The sequence below is a fragment of the Enhydra lutris genome, unplaced genomic scaffold (assembly GCF_002288905.1).
Source record: "Enhydra lutris kenyoni isolate GAN:26980312 unplaced genomic scaffold, ASM228890v2 scaffoldscaffold67, whole genome shotgun sequence".
Lineage (NCBI taxonomy): Eukaryota > Metazoa > Chordata > Mammalia > Carnivora > Mustelidae > Enhydra > Enhydra lutris.
In genome coordinates this window covers 4220161-4241127 of record NW_019154151.1, presented here as the reverse complement: position 1 = coordinate 4241127, position 20967 = coordinate 4220161, and the positions used below count along the sequence as shown (strand labels likewise).

Here is a 20967-nt window from a genome sequence, read left to right as displayed (position 1 = left end):
AGTGAAGGTAGGGGAGAAGAAGAGGAAGTGGGCAGATCAGGCAAAAGGATCTCCATGGACAGGATTCCAGGGAGAGTACTGCCTCCTACTACCTTGTACAGGGGCTAGGACATCTTTTCTAATAAAGTATCATTAGCAAATAGATAAATAAGGATGAAGCAGAATGAAGACAAACTGGTGGTACCAGCAGAATTGGCTTTTGGGATCTTTTGGCTCAGGTTGTAATTATTAACAGCTTTGGCCATTCTCAAGGCCTATGGAAAAGGTCAGCTTGTATACGCTACTGCTCATTTTATAACTTTCCTACTTCCTGATGTTTGGACATAATTCAATAATAACTTATTTATGAGAAACACTTCCTTGAAAAATTCTATGTGAGGTGTTGCTAGAACTAAAGATATTGCATTTTGTTTCCTGGTTCTAGTTCTCACTAGACTTTAATAAGAAAAGTAGGTATTAAACTGACTTTGTTAATATTTTCAGTGTTAACTATGACATTGTCTTAGATTTTTAAAGGACAATATTCATCTTGCCATAAGCAATTCTAACAACTTTTAGAAATATTTTAGAAACATTTATGGTATTTTAAATGTTTACAATATTAATCTAAAGTGGTTCTCTTTAAACCATGTATGCCATTATTACATATTGCTTTATTACATATTCCTTTAGTTCCTCATGATGTATTAAGTTTTTTTATACAAGGAACAATTACTAAGAAAAATAGGACATGGACATCTACTCCTGGCCCAAAGAAAGTAGTCAAACAGAATACAACAGCTGATAGGTGGTATCTTTTTCTAAAAAAAAAAAAAAAAAAAAAAAAAAAAAAAAAAAATAAAAATTCCTGTTAAAAAAAAAAAAAAAAAAAAAAAAAAAAAAAAAAATTAACAATGCCTGTGTAATACAGTAAAGTCTGTTCTCTGTCACAGCTGGTGAATGAGGAATATGATGAATTCTGGTCAAAAGTTCTGCTTAATAGAGTTACCATATATTTTATACGGATTGCCTATTTTCAAAGAGTTGCAACAGATCAAAATAACCCTAAGGCTACATAGGTAAGGTGGTCCCAGTTGAGCTCAAAGGGATTTATGTGTGTGTGTCTGTGTGTGTGTGTGTGTGTGTGTGTGATTAAAGAGAGGTAGTTGGTGGGCCCTTAGGGTCCATTTGCATGAAAGGATTTATGCTGGTTATTTGTCCCTGGCTTCTAGGAGAAGTTACATACATCCCTATGTGACAGAACAAAAGGAAGGATGGAGGGGAATAGAGGGGCTTATGGATTTAGGATTGCTTTGAGGTCTCTAGGACTTGAAAACTTTTTAAGCCTCAAGGGGAAAGGGATCAGAAGAAAAGCAAAAGGAACTGTTTTTATGAAGTGTGCTGTGAACACAGCTAACTTTGCACTGAGCATAACACCACTATGGTACTACCAGGACTGGTGGCAAACTGGAGCAGTATCTCAGACTGCAACCTTGGTCCAGATGGATTTTCACTGAGGGCGGCCCCATACAGGTTTGCCAGCAAAAGGCAGAGGGGAGCCAGAGCGGCAGCAGGACTGGACCGTCAGGGCTTTGCCTATTTTGTTCAGTGCTATATTCCCATCATCCTAGACTAGCAAGCACTCAAATATTTGTGGGCAAACGTCAAGTGATAACTATAGCTAACATCTTCTGAGCCCATATAAGATGACTCCAGATGTACTTGTTGGAGTGGAAACTTCGCAGGGAGCTTGAGTCCCGCCAGCAGAGGTAAAGAAGAGAGAATTTGGGATATCCAGATTATTGTTACTGAGGTGACCCCCATCTGAACTCACAACTGCTGAGGCCTGGAGATACTTAGCTTACAAATAAAGCTATACTATTGGAGAGGCACATCAGGCTTTTTGGAGTTTCCAAAAGTATCTTTACAATTATTAATTATCATTTCATTGGCAAAACAACGATACATCAAATTATGAGGCATCTAACAAGAGATTTTGGACGATGGAACTTTAGATAACAGAGTTTATATTACTGATTAAGACTCTCCTTTCTTAAAGAATATATTTGGTTTCCTATTTAAGTCCACCATTTCTGTAATACTGCACTAAAGTTTCCTTTAAATGTCAAGTACTTTGTAAATTGAAGCTTTAAAAATGTGTCAAAATAACTTAGTCTTCTTGGATCAGAAATTATATATACACAATCTTTTTATGCAAAAATCCATCCTCATTCCTTTAAAGGCAAATTTCCTGTAATGAATGAATAAAAATGTTCTGTATATATCAGTTTAGTCTTTTGGGTCTAACGGACTACAGGTGTTCACTTTGGCTTTTCAATTATATTTTGGATTTAGACATGATTGAGGCCTTATAAAGAGGAAGACGGCTTGAGAGAAATGAGAGGTTCTCAAAATTAAATAACTCCATCAACCAAGATAGGTACATAGCTCTCATGCAAGCTTAGATTTTGAAAGGACAATTACTTATGATAGAAGGAAGATCACCCCTAAATGAGAATTAAGATAAGAATAATCTCAGTTTTAGAACTCCCCATGCCATACTAGCTATGGGAACAATTAAGGCATAATGACAGTCACACGTTTGCCTTTAAGCCTTCATTTAGTTTTAATACTGTGCTCCCAAAGTTTCTCTCTGTTCTAAGAGGCTCAGGTCCCCTTAGACACTTGGTGTTGTCTTCTTTTGCTGCTTCCACTTTCATACTTCACCTTTGCCAGCCTGGGAGGATAATTCACATTAAGTGATTATGGCTCAGTCAGACAAGCCTAGATGGTCTGGTCTGTAAGCAACCATACTTCTTTTGATTTTAGAAGCCACTTTCATTTTAAACAATTTAGATTTCATCCTGAGGCTACAGAGAATTCATTAAAGAATTTTAAGTCAGGAAAGTAACACTGTCTTCTTTGTTTTGTTTTCAGTTTTATTCTGACTTTAATGTGGCAAATGGATTAGAACTAAAAGAGAAGCAGACAAAGATACCAGTCAGAACATCATTATAATAGTCTAGCTGAGAGATGGTAGAGGCCCAGAACTAAATAGCATCAGTGGGCTTGAAAGAAATGAATGGATTGTAAGACATTTAGGAGATAGAAGCAAGAAGACTGAATGATGATATAAATGCAGCTATCACTTAGCCTCCTAAGACTTAATCATTTTAATATTCATCTAAGAGCTATTCAAAAATTGTTAAAGGAAATTCTGATTAAAAAATGTTAAAGTTTATTTATCAAATGAATAGCAGCAAATACTTATTTTGTTGAGGGGAAATCTTCCAGCATGATTAATAATAATGATAATGTTTTCTTCTTAAGTTATGTAAATGAATCTATTAATTCTATAAAGCCTTTTGCCTGTATGTCCAATGTATAAGATATAGAAAGAGAACATACACAAAACAAAAATAAATTGTGTGCCTGGGTAACATACTGGTCTTTAAAAAATAAAACAAAAACATACAGAATCCATAGGATACTGACAGATTTAAAAGACAAAAGAAATATTTTCTATAATTTATTTGGAGCTATGAAGGTTACTAAAGTATAATACTTGCTTCAAACACTTTCCCAACAGCTGAAATTAATTTTTATGCCTAAGCAAGGTACTGCATGGCAGTGAAACATAAGGTTCAGATTTTGGATATTCTATTCAAAGTATTTCGAAAGAAAAAAGACTGTAGCCAACTATTTGAACTAACTGAAGCATAAAGAAGAATAAGCAAAAAAAGAGGTCTAGACCTTCTATAAATGTGGAATTTTATTTTCTTCTACACAATATTCAACATAAATTTAGGGATTATTAATTAATCTTGAATATATTATAAACGGTTTTTTGAACTCTGATGATGTCAGGAAGCTAACTAGAAAGAGAGACTTAATTCTGAATTTAGAAATGTTTCCAATTACATATATCTTCATGCTAATATACAGGACACTCATCTTGAATATGTTTAACATCCTCAATTGAGTAATAAATAACATGAATGATATGAATAATTAATATAGCAGCATCTCACAGAGATTACCCAATTTTGCTTCCATTAATTTGAATGTGATTATTTTGAAAAAGATCTTAATCCATAATGTCAAACCCTTTTGTTTATTTCCATTTTCTCCATCCTTTAGATGATATCTCTCTGAGGAAGATTTTTTGCTATGTGCATTTTGTTTATGCTACACATGCCAAATAGATCTCCCAGGATGAAACTCTGAGCTCATCTGGAAGTAATTTTTGGTAGCATATGAATCAGAACTCTTATTTTCTTCTCAGCAATACTGGTATTTTATTGCTTCCATGTATAGTCCAATATGCTTTTAGCAGTAGGAACCCTGAGGCCAAATACAGAAAACACTAACAAAATGGGAACTTTTGGAGATCACAATTTTTGTCTCTCTTTCTGGGTTCTTCCCTCCCCTGGGAGAGTGAAATCACTTCATGTTCACTATGAAACAGGAACATGGTGAACATGATTGACTGAAGTTGGTGATGTTGATTTAGGAGTGTTCAGCTTGTTATATGTAAGGTGTAAAAGCTTTAAATCTGCTTGTCAAAGTCTACTGGTCAAACACCTATGGGTTTTTCCAGAGTCTGCCCAAATGTCACTTTCTCCGTCAAGGATCCTCAGGCCAGCTCAGGCAAGGTTAGGCAGTTCTTCCCTTGCATTACTATAGCACCTTGATACTCCTAAGGCAGCACTATCAAATTACATTGTATTTACTTACCTGTCTCTTTTCATTCATAGATAGAGACTATTATTTTCCTTTTGTCTCTGGACTAGAGCATTACCAAAATCAAAACAGTTCTCAATAAATAATCATCAAATGGATGGGTAGAATATGACTAATAATATTCTCCATCCACATAGCATAGGTTATAAGGTGTTTTCACATAGTGTTGAGAAAGATATTTCAGGAATTATCACCTGTATTTTACAAATGAGGGAACTGATGCCCAGAGAGGTTACCTAACCGACCCAAGTTCAAAACAACTAATAAGCTGCACACTTGGCTCTCATGCCAGCAAGTCAATAATGATTTGCAGATAAAAATGATAGTAATAGTGTTCTGAAAGGCAGACAGCAGTGGTTGACCAGGACACATTATAGGAGATAGTTACCTATTTTGAAAGCTTTAAAATCAATCTTAGCAGGATCTCAAGAAATTAACATAAATGTACATGAAACTGGACTTCAGAATGTCAACTTACTTACAATGAGAATAATTTGTGACAAAATACTTTCCTGTACTCAAGCTATACATACAGTGAAGTCAGTAGACAAATATATCCTATTTATGTATGTAATTCACATGACTCTGCAATTCTGTGGCTCACAGACTTCTAAAGAGGAATAAATTCTTAGAGATCAGGAGTAAAATCACTTCATTTTAGTTAAAAAAATAAGTAGCTACAAAAGATAAATGACTTATATAAATTCACACAGCTTATTAGTGACAACGCCTGGTCACTGAATCAGGTCTTCTTAAAAATTACATCATCACTTAAAAAAAAAAAAAAACCACCAAAAAACAAAAACAAAAAAACTTATGATTGAGAAGTAATACAATTCTAGTTCTAGTTCTTAGCAAGATTTCAAAGCAACAGGCTGCCACACAGGAATTGTCCTTAAACAGATGCTATAAAATGGGAGTACATCAAATTCTATTCTATGACTGTATCAGGGAGGTGAGGGCCACTAATGTGACAAGTGTTTTCACATCGAATCTACTAAAACAAGGCACTTTTTAATAAGAGATTGACAATAGTTAAGTATAATTACATCCAGTTACCCACACTGATGTTACAAAATAACTTATTGGACTTATCTTTTCAGTGTGTCTACTTAAGTGTATTTTCTAATCTCCATTCCTTTTCAACATATTTGTTTTCTTCTTGAAAATAGTCCAAGTAGATATAATGTAGGTATGCACAGGTTCATGTCATACTTATAGCTTTTAAGTTTTGAAAATAGTTGGGTGAGTCATTGCCAGAACACATTTTACTACTTACTAGCCAGCTAAAAAGTTAAATATGTGTGTCTATTAAGGGGTAAAGACCAGAGACCAAAATAAGCTAAGATTCTCAGAAAAAAAGAGACAAATGATCATATTTATGAAAGCCTTTTTAAGCTTCTATCACCAAAAATAGGATGTGCTCTGGGTTATATGTCCTAGCTCAGTAGATAAAAACAAACGCTTTTCACAAAAGTATCTGTATCTCACAGACTGTGCAAGTCATACCCCAATCCAACAATTTCATGGCGCAATATATTCAATTAATAGAGCAAGCCTTATTTAGCAAATAACTGCTTTGGGAATAGAAACGTATCTCAAACTGCAATGAATTTGTTTGCTAATTGATCTTCCTGTTGGGGATAATTGCTAGAATTTGTTCTTTAAAATACATGAAACCTTACTTATTTGGTATCAACTATTACACATATCTATCACTATCATAATCAGAGTCTGTGCTCTTCTACTTTTTCACTGGATGCAGAGGACTACTTCCACAACATTTATACAGTAAAGCTTTTGCTTCCCTCTAGCTTCATAACTGGCACCCTGACTACCCATCTCTAATTAATGCTAATATTTCCTGTTATCCCCAAGAGTTATAGTTTGAAACAGGAGCCTACATTATGAAAGAAAATTTGAATATTACAGGTCATTTATATAGTCTAATTTAGAGCTGATTTCTTATATAGACTATGACAAAAACTTGCTCACAAATCATAGCATTTTAATGTATTAAGTGAAAGATGACTTTAGATATTAATTTTTAAGCTAGGTCAAATTACAATACTATGCTACATAAAAATTAACATAATTTAAGTACCAATTCGTTCATTCTTACAAAATTTCAGTAGAGAAATTCCCATATATATCTAAAGTTGAAGATAATTCATTTAAGTCTCCATTATATATTAAGCCAGCCAACCATTTTTATCTATGTCACAGGTACAAAATATCTGTCAATTCCTGCTAAAGGCCTATAATATGAAGTCAATATGATCAATAGGTACATAAAATGCTAACAGAAGAGACTACTTAAAAAACACAAGCAACAGGGCTTGCAATCCTTTAAGATGTATTACTCACCAGAAACAAAGTTCGGAAGTTGCTGAGATCACCAAAGAACTCTTCGATGCTCACTGTCTTAGAGTCAAAAATAAAGTATTCTCCAAGATTCTCATAGAGCTTTAGCATGTTATTGTGCATGGTGAACAGTTTTTCATACTGGTCTCTGGCACTCTTTGTAAAGCTGTAGCTTTCTGTTAAGGAACATGACCCAATAGTACCTTAAAGGCAATCACCAGATATTAAGATTGAAGTATACCATCATTTTTATAAATACTTATGTATTAATTTGCAATAATCATCATAAAAAATACCACAGACTGGGTAGCTTAGACAATAGAAATGTATTTTCTTACAATTCTGGAGGCCAGACATTCAATATCAAGGTGTTGACAAGTTTGGTTTCTTCTGTAGCCTCTCTCCTTAGCTTATAGATGGCCACCTTCTCACTATATCCTCACATGTTGGTCCCTCTGCCTGTGTTTGTGTCCTCATGTTCTCTTCTTATGAGGACACTAGTCATATTGGAGTAGGGTACAACCTAAGGACCTCATTTTAACTTAATTGCCTCTTTAAAACCCTATCTCTAAATACAGTCAGTCACATTCTGAGATTTTGGGGGTTAGGGCTTCAACATAGGAATTTTTGCAGGGACACAATTCAGTCTGTGATAACTTGCTAGAGTCATTATATTGGTTAATGAGTTCTAGAAATCTGTAAATTAGGCAGAACTATCTAATGTTTAACCATGTGAAACATGTTTGCTAAATGAAAGCATATAAGTACAAATACCAGAAAGCTGCCTCAGTTATCTTTTGGATGCCTTGGTGACTCAGATGGTTAAGCACCTGCCTTTAGCTCAGGTCATGATCGCAGGGTCCTGGAAAAGAGTCCCACTTTGGGATCCCTGTTCAGTGGGGAAACTGCTTCTCCCTCTGCCTCTGTCTCTCTCTCTCTGTCTCTCATGAATTAAATAAATATAATCTTTAAAAAAAACTATCTAATTTATAACCATATAAAACATGTTTGCTAAGTGAAGGCATATAAATACAAATACCAGAAAACTGCCTCAGTTATCTTTTAATGAACAAGCTAGGGAAGAAACAAAATCAAAAAACTTAGAAAAAAATACTCTCTTTTTAAATACACATATTCTATTTAGAGAGAGGTTACAGTGAATTCTAATATATAGGCTGTGTGTGTGTGTGTGTGTGTGTGTGTGTGTGTGTATACATGCATGCTTATCCTATATGAAGAGAGGAAGGAGAGGGAGAGAGGAGGAGAGAAGGCAAGAGGAAGGTATGAAGAGAAAGGAAGAGGGAGAAAAGGAGATGGGAAAGAGGTGGAGAGTTCTGGTATAGCGCTAGAACCTTAATCACTCAAAGGGCTTGCTAAAACCCAGACTGCTGTTTGCTGGGACTGAGCCCGGGAGCGTGAGAATTATGATTGCTAATGTGTTCCCAGGTGATACTGAGGCTGCCAGTCCTGAATACACTTTGAGTAGTATGCTGTAGAAAAGCTGTTTATCCAGAAATTAATTATATCCTTGTTTTTACAATGTTATCAAAAAAATGATAACAACCAGTACCAAAATATAAATGAATCAAATATGTAAATGTGTCTGACTAAAGGTATCATTGTATATAAATTTATCCCTAAAGAAATAAATTACAGTACTTTCTTCCTGATTATAGAGGATACAGATATAGGAAATTAACTCTTCAAAGGTACCTGAGTAGCTCAGTTGGTTAAGCTTCTGACTCTTGATTTTGGCTCAGGTCATGATCTTAGGGTCATGAGATGGAGCCCTGTGGTGTGGTTCTGAGTGTCGAGATTCTCTCTCCTGCCCAAGAGAATCCCAAGCAGAATCTGCACTGAGTGCAGATCCCACCTCAGGGCTCAATCTCAGGACCCTGAGATCATGACCTGAGCCCAAACCAAGAGTCAGATGCTTAACTGATTGTGCCACCCAGGCAACCCAATCTCTCTCTCAAAAAAAAAAAAAACAAAAAAAAAAACAAAAAACTCTTTTGGTGACCTAGAAAACAAAAACAAATACACTAAAATTTTCAATAACTCAGAAGCAAATATTGTGAACATTTTTGAGTATTCTAATCTTTCTTTCATGGCTAATAACTTTTTAATGCAATTGGTAAGAATGCTTCAGAGAAAGGTAAGTAGGCTAACAATGAAGAATAAAGGAAACCAAATCCACCTTTAAAAATTAGAGTTAGGGGCGCCTGGGTGGCTCAGTGGGTTAAGCCGCTGCCTTCGGCTCAGGTCATGATCTCGGGGTCCTGGGATCGAGCCCTGCATCAGGCTCTCTGCTCAGCAGGGAGCCTGCTTCCTCCTCTCTCTCTGCCTGCCTCTCTGCCTACTTGTGATCTTTCTCTGTCAAATAAATAAATAAAATTTTAAAAAAAATTAGAGTTAAATTTAAAAAAAGATCAATGAGGGTGCCTGGGTGGCTCAGTGGGTTGGGCCCCTGCCTTTGGCTCAGGTCATGATCTCAGGGGTCCTGGGATCGAGTCCTGCATCGGGTTCTCTGCTCGGTGAGGAGCCTGCTTCCCCCCCCCTCTCTCTCTGCCTGCCTCTCTGCCTACTTGTGATCTCTGTCAAATAAATAAATAAATAAATAAATAAAATATTTAAAAAAAAAATCAATGATCACCGAAGTAAAATGTCATTATGTAAAAAGGTAAAATACTTAGAATTATAAAAGAAGGATAACAGCACGGTTTGGGGCATGCTATAGTAAGGTCCACTATAATGTATTAATATATTATGGTAGTATTACTTTATCAGACACTGATAAATGGGTTTTGAAATAATCAATTTTATGATTTTAAGATTAATCTTAAAATTTACAAATATAAATATATAAAATTCCTAAGGGGTGCCTGGGTGGCTCAGTGGGTTAAGCCTCTGCCTTCGGCTTGGGTCATGATATCAGGGTCCTCGGATCGAGCTCCACATCGGGCTCTCTGCTTGGCAGGGAGCCTGCTTCCTCCTCTCTCTCTGTCTGCCTCTCTGCCTACTTGTGATCTCTCTCTCTGTGCCAAATGAATAAATGAAATCTTAAAAAAAATTCCTAAAACTATAAATCTTATATTTAAGATTTTCTGAATTCTTCAGTATGTTTTATTATAACTTGGGGTCAAATTTATTTTTGAGGGGAACATAGCTTTCGTTTTACAATGGAAGTCAATAGAGAAAAACAGACCACTTTTTTTTTTTTTTCAGACAATTTCAGGAAAATTACTTTGCAGCTGACACTTACTGGATACAATGTGATTTTAAAAGTGAGACAGGACCCTACCTATGTTCTTTCTTACGCTACTTAAATATTAGCATTCACATTAGCAACACAACAACCTCCTTCCAGCTAATAATCTTTAAATTTTTCAAACCTCAAATCTATTTTAACCTCAATAGACTGAAAGAATTAATGCATTTCTGGTAATTTCTTTTTACCAACAAAAGGATCTCATATAATGCTACATATACATTTGAGACTATCACCATATAACTTTGACTACTAATAAAGTGTTAAACATTTTGAGTTGCAGAAATAAGACAATACTTTTCATTTCCTAGCACAGAATGAAAATGAGTATTTTGTTGGCTAGTCTCTCTTACTAAACAAAACAGACTCCTGCCAGAGACTTGCTAGGCATAAAAGTTATCAAAGTTCTCTTACTTGTACTCTATTTGCAATGCAAAGTACTAAACTGTATATTTCACAAGGCTCAACATCTGTACCACACAGAGAAAACCCAAAGATGAAAAGAAAAAAAAAAGTTTCCCATTTATAACAGTTTTTCACCAGCTACAGTATGTCTATGTAGTGATACACGATTTCATAAATTTGTTCTCCTAGGGAAAAAAAAAAACAACAAAACTGATTTCAGAAATTCTGTCTATGTACCAAAGTGAGAAAATTTGAAAAAATCTGGGAATGGCTTATCTTAGAAATAACAAATGGAAAGCTGCCCAATCTCCAAGTCCTTTGTTTATCTCCTTCAAAATGATTATTTTGTTAAAGGGGATATATGGCATGAGTCAGCACTTGAAATCTTCCACAGATGCAAGGAAGTCACCAAATCTTAACTGGGACTACAGGTAAAAAAGAGCTAAACACCATCATTCCTTTTCATCCTTTTATTTCATTTAGGAAATTTTTATTTTATTTTTTTGAGCAGCCATTAAATTCACTGGTTAGTACTATGCTAAGCATTGTCATGGGTGTAATGTTCATTAAAGCCTAATCTAGCCCCTTAAGAAGCTTACAATATAATATTACAAATAATTCTACCATTAATTTGCATTTGTATGGATTGTACCATTTACATACCTTCCCTTCCATTATGTCCCATACTCTTCATAACAATTTTAACAAAAAGGGAGAGAAATACCAGTATTCAAATTTTAGTGTTGTAGAAACTAAATAGAAGGCACTTATTCATCTAGGGTTAGCATGTAGTGAAGGGAATCAGAATACGCCATCCCAAAATATGCCTCTTTGGCATAGATATTTATTTATTTGTTTGTTTTTATTTCAAGTTTTTACTTAAATTCCAGTTAAAATATAGAGTAATATTAGTTTCAGGAGTAGAATTTAGTGATTCATACACCATCTAGTGCTCATCACAGTGCCCTCCTTAATACCCATACACATTTAAACCTGCCCACCTCCCGTCCAGCAACCCTCAGTGTGTTCTCTATAGTTAAGAATCTGTTTTATGGTTTGCCTCTCCCCCGCTACCCCCACCATGTTCATCTGTTTTGTTTCTTAAATTCCACGTATGAGTCCAATCATATGGTATTTCTCTTTCTCTGACTGGGAGAATATATTTGCAAATGACATATTTGATAAAGGCTTAGTATACAAGATCTATAAAGAACTTATCAAACTCAACACCCAAAAACCAAATAATCCAGTTAAGGAATGGACAGATAGCATAGATTATTTTGAGCCAACTGAGAAACAGCAAACATAGGAAAAACTCTGAAAAGATTAAGTTACCTTTTTGGAAGGGGAATTATATTTATAAAGGAAGAGAAGTATGACCCTAAATTACAAGAGAATCAATGGTATCTGAAATACTAAAGGTTAAGTTGCAGATTTCAATGTGCATAACAAACTTTACCCTTGTTTATGGTGAATTTCCTATTAACCATCCTCCCCTTCCTTAAAATAAGTGTCCTCACACCTTTCTTTCATCTTTAGCTGCAGATGGTATTTAAACTGGTTGCTTAGGTTTAGTATCCAAAATATATAAAGAAATTATACAACTCAATACTCAATACTCAAATTATACAACTTGGAAAACAAACAATCCAGTTAAAAAATGGGCAGAAGACATGAGCAAACATTTCCCTAAAGAAGACATCCAGATGGCTGACAGACACATAAAAAGATGCTCAACATAACTCATTATCAGAGAAATACAAACCAAAACTACAATGAGATATCATCTCACACCTGTCAGAATGGCTGAAGTCAAAAACCTAAGAAACAAATGTTGGAGAGGATATGGAGAAATAGGAACCCTCTTGCACTGTTGGTGGGAGTACAAAATGGTGCAGCCACTGTGGAAAACTGTATGGAGGTTCCTCACAAAGTTAAAAATAGAACTACCCTATGATTCAGTAATCATACTACAGGGTATTTACCCCCAAAATAAAAAAAATACACTAATTTAAAGGGATACATGCACCCCTATGTTTTTCCAGCATTATTTACAATAGCCAACTTATGGGAACAGCTCAAGTGTCCATATATGGGTAAATGGATAAAGAAAGGTCACAGACAAAACACACACACATACACACACACACACACACACACACACACACAATGGAATACTATTCAGCCATAAAAAGAATGAAATCTTGCCATTTGCCACAATATGGATGGAGCTAGAGAGTATAATAGGCGAAATAAGCCAGTCGGAGAAAGACAAATACCATATGATCTCACTCATATGTGGACTTTAAGAAACAAAACAAATGAGCAAGGGAAAAAAGAAAAACAAAACAAAAAAAAAGATGAACCAAGAAACAGACACTTCAGTATAGAAAACAAACTGATGGTTACCAGAGGGAAGGTGGGTTGGGGGAATAAGGTGAAAAAGGGGATGGGGGTTAAAGTGTACACTTATGATTAACCCTGAGCAATGTATAGAATTGCTGAATCACTATATTCTACACCTGAAACTAATATGACACTGTATGTTATCATTACTGGAATTAAAGAAATCTTAATTAAAAAAAATAAACTGGTGGTTTAGGCTACCTCAGAGAGTTACTCATTTTTCCCTTGGTATTTCCCATGTATACATGAGGTGTATATGTTAATAAACTTGTTTGGTTTTTTCTTGTTAATCTTTTACTATGGGGGGGTCTCAGTGAGGAACTCAGAAGGGTAGAGGGACAATTATTTTTCCTCAGGTACTAGAGACATCATGATAGTCCCTTGCTTAATACCTAGTCTGTATACCATTCTTTTGATATGGTAGAAATGTATTATTTATAATGACAACCATCATATTGTCAAATTCAATGTTCACCCTCAGTCCTCCTTTTGATGTCTCAGCAGATTCAGATATATTTAGCAACTCAGTTTCTATGACACCCACCCTCATGCTTAAAAATATTTTTTCTCTTACCACTTCTTCTTCTCTGGTAACTTCTATAAAATTTTAGAGTACACTAAAGGCCTGATCCTGAGTCCTCTATCTACATTCTCTCTAACTGATCTAAGTAATTCACATGACTTTAAATACCATGTATACTGGTGAACTCTCCCCTCCAAATTACGTATTCAGCCCCAATCTATTCCCTGAGGTACTAAGTTTTATAATCAACTGCCTACTTGTCATCTCCATTTGAATGCTGTTGTTTTAGGTGACTCTCTTGGTATCGAAAATATTAATTCTCCCTGAAAACCCTGCAGTAACTTATCATAACCCTTGGAATCAAATGTATACTATTTCTCAGGGTTTATGATGATCCACATGGTCTGGCCTCTACTCACCTCTGCAGCCTAATGTCGTCTCATTCTACCTCTTAAGCACTATGACCAGTCACATTAACCATTTTTTTCTCCCACTTGAACATACCAAGCTTTCATACCCACCTCAGGGACTTTGTACTTACGGTTCTTTCTGCTTAGAATGTTTCTTTTTCACCAGATCAATCAATCTCAACTCAAATGTCACCTCCTCACAGACGCTTTCCCCAACCACTCAATCTAAAATATCCACTTCTGGGGCACCTGGGTGGTGCAGTAGGCTGAGCTACCAACTCTTGGTTTTGGCTCAGGTCGCCATCCCAGGGTTATGAGATCAAGCCCTATGTCAGGCTCTGTGCTCAGTGTGAAATCTGCTTAAGAGTGTCTCTCTTCCCTGCTTTCTAAAATAAATAAATCTTTAAAATATCCACTTCCATCACTATTACTCTTGCTTATTTTGTTTCATTATGCAAACTTATAACTATCAGACATTATTTCTTTCTTTATTGCCTGTCTTTCCCTACTTAAAAAATGTGGCCCATGAATAGACCTTTCATGTCTTATTGACCAATGACTCATCAGCACCTAGAATAGTGCCTGGCACACAGTAGAAATATTATCAGTGACAAAAGATTATGGGGTACTTTGGGGAGGATGATTAGACTATCCTGGGATTAAAAAGTATGCTTAAATAATCTAGGAATTTTTGAAATATTTAGAGAGGAGAACTCTGAGAAAACAATGGACTTTCAAAGAAGAATTTCCAAGATGAGGTAATTCATAGCATTTTGTATCTTAAAATAAGTATAACCTTAAGGTGGTAAAGTGAACATATCTAATACATATAAAGTACTTATCAAATATAAGCGGGGAAAAGCAATTTAGAGCAATTTTTCTTTGGTATTTGACTCAAATTCCTTATTCTACAAAGACAGACACTTCTAATTTTTCCAGCTTCGAAGACAAAATAACTGTGAATTAAAATCACATCATCTTCTCCCTAAGAGAAGTGTTCATTACAAGGTTGATAAATTAAAATGTGTTCAGCATTTTAAAACACTAGCAGGTAAAATGTTAAGCTTTTATAAGTATAAATTTTAAACCGTTTGATCTGAATCTGGAAATTCAATTTATAAAACATATATCATAACTCCCACAAAGCCTTTTTATATTAACTCACTTGAAAATCTGACCTAGGGAGGCAGTCGTCACTTACTTGGGTATTTATGTACTGTACAGAATTGTCTGAAACTTTATCATCTATATTTTTGTGTGACTATGTATAAATTTATAGAGTATATTCCTTAGTAATATTGTAATAGTATAGACTTAAAATTCAACCTGAAACAGCTATAATTCATCCATAGGCATTTACTCAAATAGAAGCAAATTATTTTCTTTATACTTTGATATATTATATACCATTTATTCACTATTTTTTTTTAAAGATTTTATTTATTTATTTGACAGAGAGAAATCACAAGTAGGCAGAGAAGCAGGCAGAGAGAGAGGAGGAAGCAGGCTCCCCGCTGAGCAGAAAGCCCTATGTGGGGCTCGAACCCAGGACCTGGGATCATGACCTGAGCCGAAGGCAGCGGCTTAACCCACTGAGCCACCCAGGCGCCCCTTATTCACTATTTTTGGTAGCTGTACCTACCTGCCTATAAATTGGTTAAGGTAGGTATTGTTAACCCTTGCCCTTTAACTGGTAAAATAGCTGAAAGGGTTCAGCACATGCTACCCCAAAATACGGCACCATGGCATATTCAAAATTCTAGGAGAAAGGAGGAAGCAGGAAGGTCACTCTGACATTCTCCTGAAGCAAGGTATAATACCTCCATGTGCAAAGCAGCTTTCTTATACCCTGAGAGAAAAAAATACCCTTATCTCCAAGATGGAGGGATACTGAGAAGAATCTGAATGAACAGGGCTTACTAAGTTCCTCTCAGTTTAGCTTATGCTTTTTGCCCAATTATGCTTTTCCACAACTTTCTAGTCTTTAGCAAATCTACCATTAAAAAGTTTAACAATTTCTTGTGTGTTCATTTCCTAATGAAAGTTCCCATATTATGGGAAAGGTATATTTAATAAATTTGTATGTTTTTTCCTGTTACTCTCTTTGTCAGTTTAAGTTTTAGACCTACCAAGAGACCCTGATGGGGTTGAGGAAAACTTTTTCCTCCCCTGCATAGTACTGCTTCATCAAATACTAGGCAGAGAACACTAGTTATCATTTTACTTAATTTCAATATAAAGAGTAATTGTTACCACAGAAAACTTCTTCCAATAGAACCAAAATAAGCATTAGCGGGGCACTGGGGATGAAGGAGTTTATGTAATTGAGTTATATCAGTTCTTAAAATTTCTCATTTTCATAGGGAGTGCATTAGTTGATTTTAATAAAAAACTTGGAATTTGAAATAGCATTACTGCTGGATTGTTGAAAACCTGGAAAAATCAACTTGAGATCCACTTAACCTTCACACAAGCTTTAGTTAGCAACATGGCATAATTATTCATTAAAATAAAAGGAAGTCACAAATATACTCTCTATCGAAGAATATAAATATCTCCTCTTTCCATAACCTCCCAGAAAATACTCCTCTAAATGCTAAAAAGAAAATAATGTTTCACTTTGAGTATATCATTTTTAGTAAAAAATTAATATTTCAAAGAAATTTATTTTTGAAAAATTACATTAACACATATTAAAGTATTTGGAATTTACTTACAAAGCATATACTATGTGATGAATAGGTGTGGACAAATATTTTAAAATGTGAAACATTAACAAGGACAATAAGGAATGCATCTATTAATTTCCATTTGGATTCAACACAATACTTTAAAATAGTTTAGGATATAGACTACAAAATTCTTCTAAAAATCAGATTATAAAACTTAGGCATAGGACACTTAATGTAACATAGATAGTATAGTTAATAATGAAAATTCTGAACCAAGATCTCTAGTTTTTAACACAGAGGAGGCAATTATGTTACTGGAGAGATGGAACACATTTTGCGGTGACCCCACTTTTCCACAGATGGCCTAAGGCAGTCAGGTATAAAGAAAATGTTTTCAAATCAGCTTCCAGTTAAAGCCACAAAAGGGATGACAAAGGTAATAGGTACATTCAGAACTCCTTTTCTCTATCCCCTTTCATCATTCACTCCCTTTTGTCTTTTGTGTAGATTTCTTTCTACCCTTCCTTTGAAGATACACCACAGAGTGCTTTTTCATTCATTTATTCAAATCTACTTATTAAGTGCCTGCTATGTGCTGGTTATCTTCTAAGTGCTGAAAATACAGTAGTAAATATTCACAAAAGGTCACTGGTCACCACTCTCATAGACATTATAGTTTAGTGGGAAGACATACATTAAACAAAGAAATAAAACATTTAAAAAATTATAAATTGAAAAATAAATATAATTGAACGTGAAGAAGAGGAAAAAGGCCTGGAAATGTAAAAGCCTATGAAGTAAGTGGGAGACAGGAGGAAGAAAGTTCCTGAAGTGAATAGGGGCTAGATTCTACAGGCCTCTTAAGCATTTTGAAATTTTTCCTGAGAAAAATGTCTTTGGTGAGTTTTACACAAGGAAGTGATAGGATCAGTCTTCTTCTGTTCAAAGGCATAAGAGATGTTAGTGAAAGTCACACACACACACACACACACACACACACGCACGCACATCACACTAACAATAATAACAACAACAAAAAAAGAAAACCCCTAGGACTAATGGAACGTAGAATATTGTCCAAATGAGAGTAAATCTACTTGCTAATTCCTAAATACTGATAAGAATCTGTATTACATAAATATTCAATTAAAGCATACTTGATATAAAATTATTAAGAATGTTACATTGAATCAAAGGCAGTAAAAAAATAGCAGGTGTTAGCCAATACATAACTATGCAGATTGGCATGCAAACAGTGGTGTTTGGAATAACATAACAGTTATGATTATAAAATTTGAGATTGATATGAATACTCTGGAATGTCAGTATTATTATTTAATATTCATAGCATGCATGCAGACATTAATTATATCAAATTATACCTCCAGCTTTACCTCACATTCAGTTCTGAACATCATTTATCATGTAGCAATACTGTATACAAAACTGTGCAAGATTAAGTAGAGAAAAAGAAAGTAAAGTGATAAGACATGGTTTCTAACCCTCACTGAATTTATAAACTAGTGTTGAGAGACAGATAAAATAATAGCTGAGCAGGAATAGCAGAAAGCAATTGTTTACTGAACTCTACAATGAACCAGGCACTGAGTTAAATGCTTTGTAAGTGTTGTCATATTTAACCCTCTCAATAGCCCTATGATGCATATATGCTATTATTAACTTCATTTTACACATGAAGAAATTAGCCTCAGGGAGATCAACTTTCTCAAGAGTAAGCCATCCCGATAGTAAGTGGTGGATTCAGGATTTGAATCTGGGTACCTTTCGCATTCCCTCATAACACAAAACTATGTATTTACCAGCATGTCCTTTTCTTAAAAAAAAAAAAAAAGATATAAATACATAGTAACATAAACACTAAGCTTCACAAAGGAATTCAAGAAAGATGTGGAAATGCATAGCAAGAAGTGATTCTGAGATTATAAGGAATGACCACAGAAGGAAGTAACTTTTGAGTTTCATCTTGATATATGGGAAGGATCTCTCAATCCAAACAGAAGACACTCCAGGCAATGAAAATGGCATGAGCAAAGGTATAAATGTATCTGGAGTCACCAAGGAACTCTGGCTATTCTAGGATAACATAGTTTGAGTATGCGGCGAGATGTAGAGCAAGGTAAGCCTGTGATGGGTGGCAGAACAGACCACCTAAAATATGCCTCTTTGACTTATGATTGATTCTGAGTTGAAGGCATGTGGAAAAACAGCAAATGCAAGGAGAGGCTTTCCCTGAACTCCCCTTATCTGCTTAAAGACAGAGTCTCTAAAAGGAACTCAATTGTTATAAGTTTCCCTGGGAGTTTCATCAACCAAGGAAGACTGACACTTATCAAAGGAGAGGAGGGTTGCCTGGGTGGCTCAGTCGGTTAGGCAGCCAACTCTTAATTTCAGCTTAGGTCATGATCTCAGGGTCCTGGGACGGAAGCTTCACACTCAGTTGGAAGTCGGCTTCAGGATTTTCTCTCTCTCCCTCTGCCACTCCCCCCCTGCTTGTTCACTCTCTCTGTAAAATAAATAAATAAATCTTTTAAAAAACAGAAGAAGTTAAAGAAACTGACATTTGACCCAGACAAACTAGGTCACACACTGGGTCCCATTCATCTTCCTTAAAAAATCTTTCCTCTAAGCAGCCTACAACCTCTCTCCCCTAAGATGTCATAAAAGCTCTCAAATCTCACTACTTACTTAGGTATTCACTTTTTTTCTCCTGTGATGTCCCTGTATATATCATATTAAATGTTAATAAATTTGTATACCTTTTCTCCTCTTAATCTGCCTATTGTCAGTTTGTTACATAGAACCAGCTATCAAATATAGGAACGTAGAGGGCAAGTCTTTCCTTCCCTTACCTGGAAAGGTATTGAATGCATATTAAGGTTCTCAAGTTGTCTTTGTGCAAGTAACAGATGGTTTTTATACAGAGGAGTAGTATCATTTTACTTGTTTGTAGGAACCTAACTAACAGAAAGATGGTTTGGAAGATGACCCACTGAACCATGGGAGAGCACCTAGGAAACTAACAGAATAGTACTGCGAATGGAAAACAAAGGATAGATATAAGAAATATGGAAGAGGTAGTGTCCATGGGACAATGGTGACTGACTAGATATTAGTGGTTAGAGTGGGGGAAGTATTGAGAATGTCACTTGAGTTTTTTAGCCCATATGACTCAGTGTATGTTTTGTGCATGCTTGCTTTATAACAGAACTTGGGAGACCAAAAAAAAAAAAAAAAAGGAATATAGGGTGGAGAGCAGGAGGGAGAATAATGGCTGGTTTTGAATACACTGAGTATGAGACACCTAAGGAACATGGGGATTGCAGTATCTAACAGGCAGTCTGGAGGTAGCTGGGCTCTCTGATAACTTGGAGATCAGCTTCTGTGGCAACAGTAAGAACTGCAACGCCAAGGAAAACAGAACAAAGACTTACTCTCATCCAATCCAATCTAGATCAGGACAGTACCTTAACAGTGTTTCCTTAACATTCTTACTGATTCAGTGAACATGCCCTTAGTCTGAATACATTTGGCCTTGATATATTTCCTCAAAATATAAAATAGTCTGGAATTACAACTTTAGCTATGAGAGCAAAATATGCTATCCCATAGTCTGTGGTAACAGTTACCAATGACCATAAAAGATTATTTAACTACAAATGTCAATGATGCAAAATATGTAGTCATATGAATTTTGCCAAAGGGTATGTCTCTCAGGAATTGGAATTTTATTGTTTTGGGTAGCAACAGAGTTAGGGTATAAAGGACTTTAAGACATAATATTACAGACTCAAAAACAACTATGTATAGTTATTAAATTAGTCAGAAATGATGATGCCAAGTACCTAAGAATCACTGTTTCTCATCACTACTGTACACTCTGTTTTTTTATTTTTAAATTTTTACTACACCAGGTACTTCTGCTATACCTGCTGCTTTGGAATGAACGTCTAGGTATTTGGGATTGATATCTCACTGTAAATAGTTCTTTGAATTCCTCGGGCATTTTATTTTATTTTTTACATTTGTTTTAAAATGGTCCATTTCACATTTGGGGCTTCTTATACTGAATTGTAGATAGTTCACAATCACGCATTTTCAATCCAAGCTGTAATTTCAAATTCTGCTGATAATGCTTTATTATTTCTTCGTTATCTATCCTTAACTAAAATCACCAAT

The 20967-nt window shown here is 35.2% G+C and overlaps 1 protein-coding gene across 2 annotated transcripts in view; it reads right to left on the bottom strand.

Annotated features, from left to right (window-relative positions):
* LOC111159173 (diaphanous related formin 2) overlaps positions 1-20967 on the bottom strand; it is a 1005724-nt gene that overhangs the window by 253834 nt on the left and 730923 nt on the right. For both annotated transcript variants that reach the window (XM_022521608.1, XM_022521609.1), the window contains one exon: positions 7090-7254. In XM_022521608.1, the coding sequence (XP_022377316.1) occupies positions 7090-7254 (165 nt within the window). The remainder of the gene's footprint in view (positions 1-7089; positions 7255-20967) is intronic.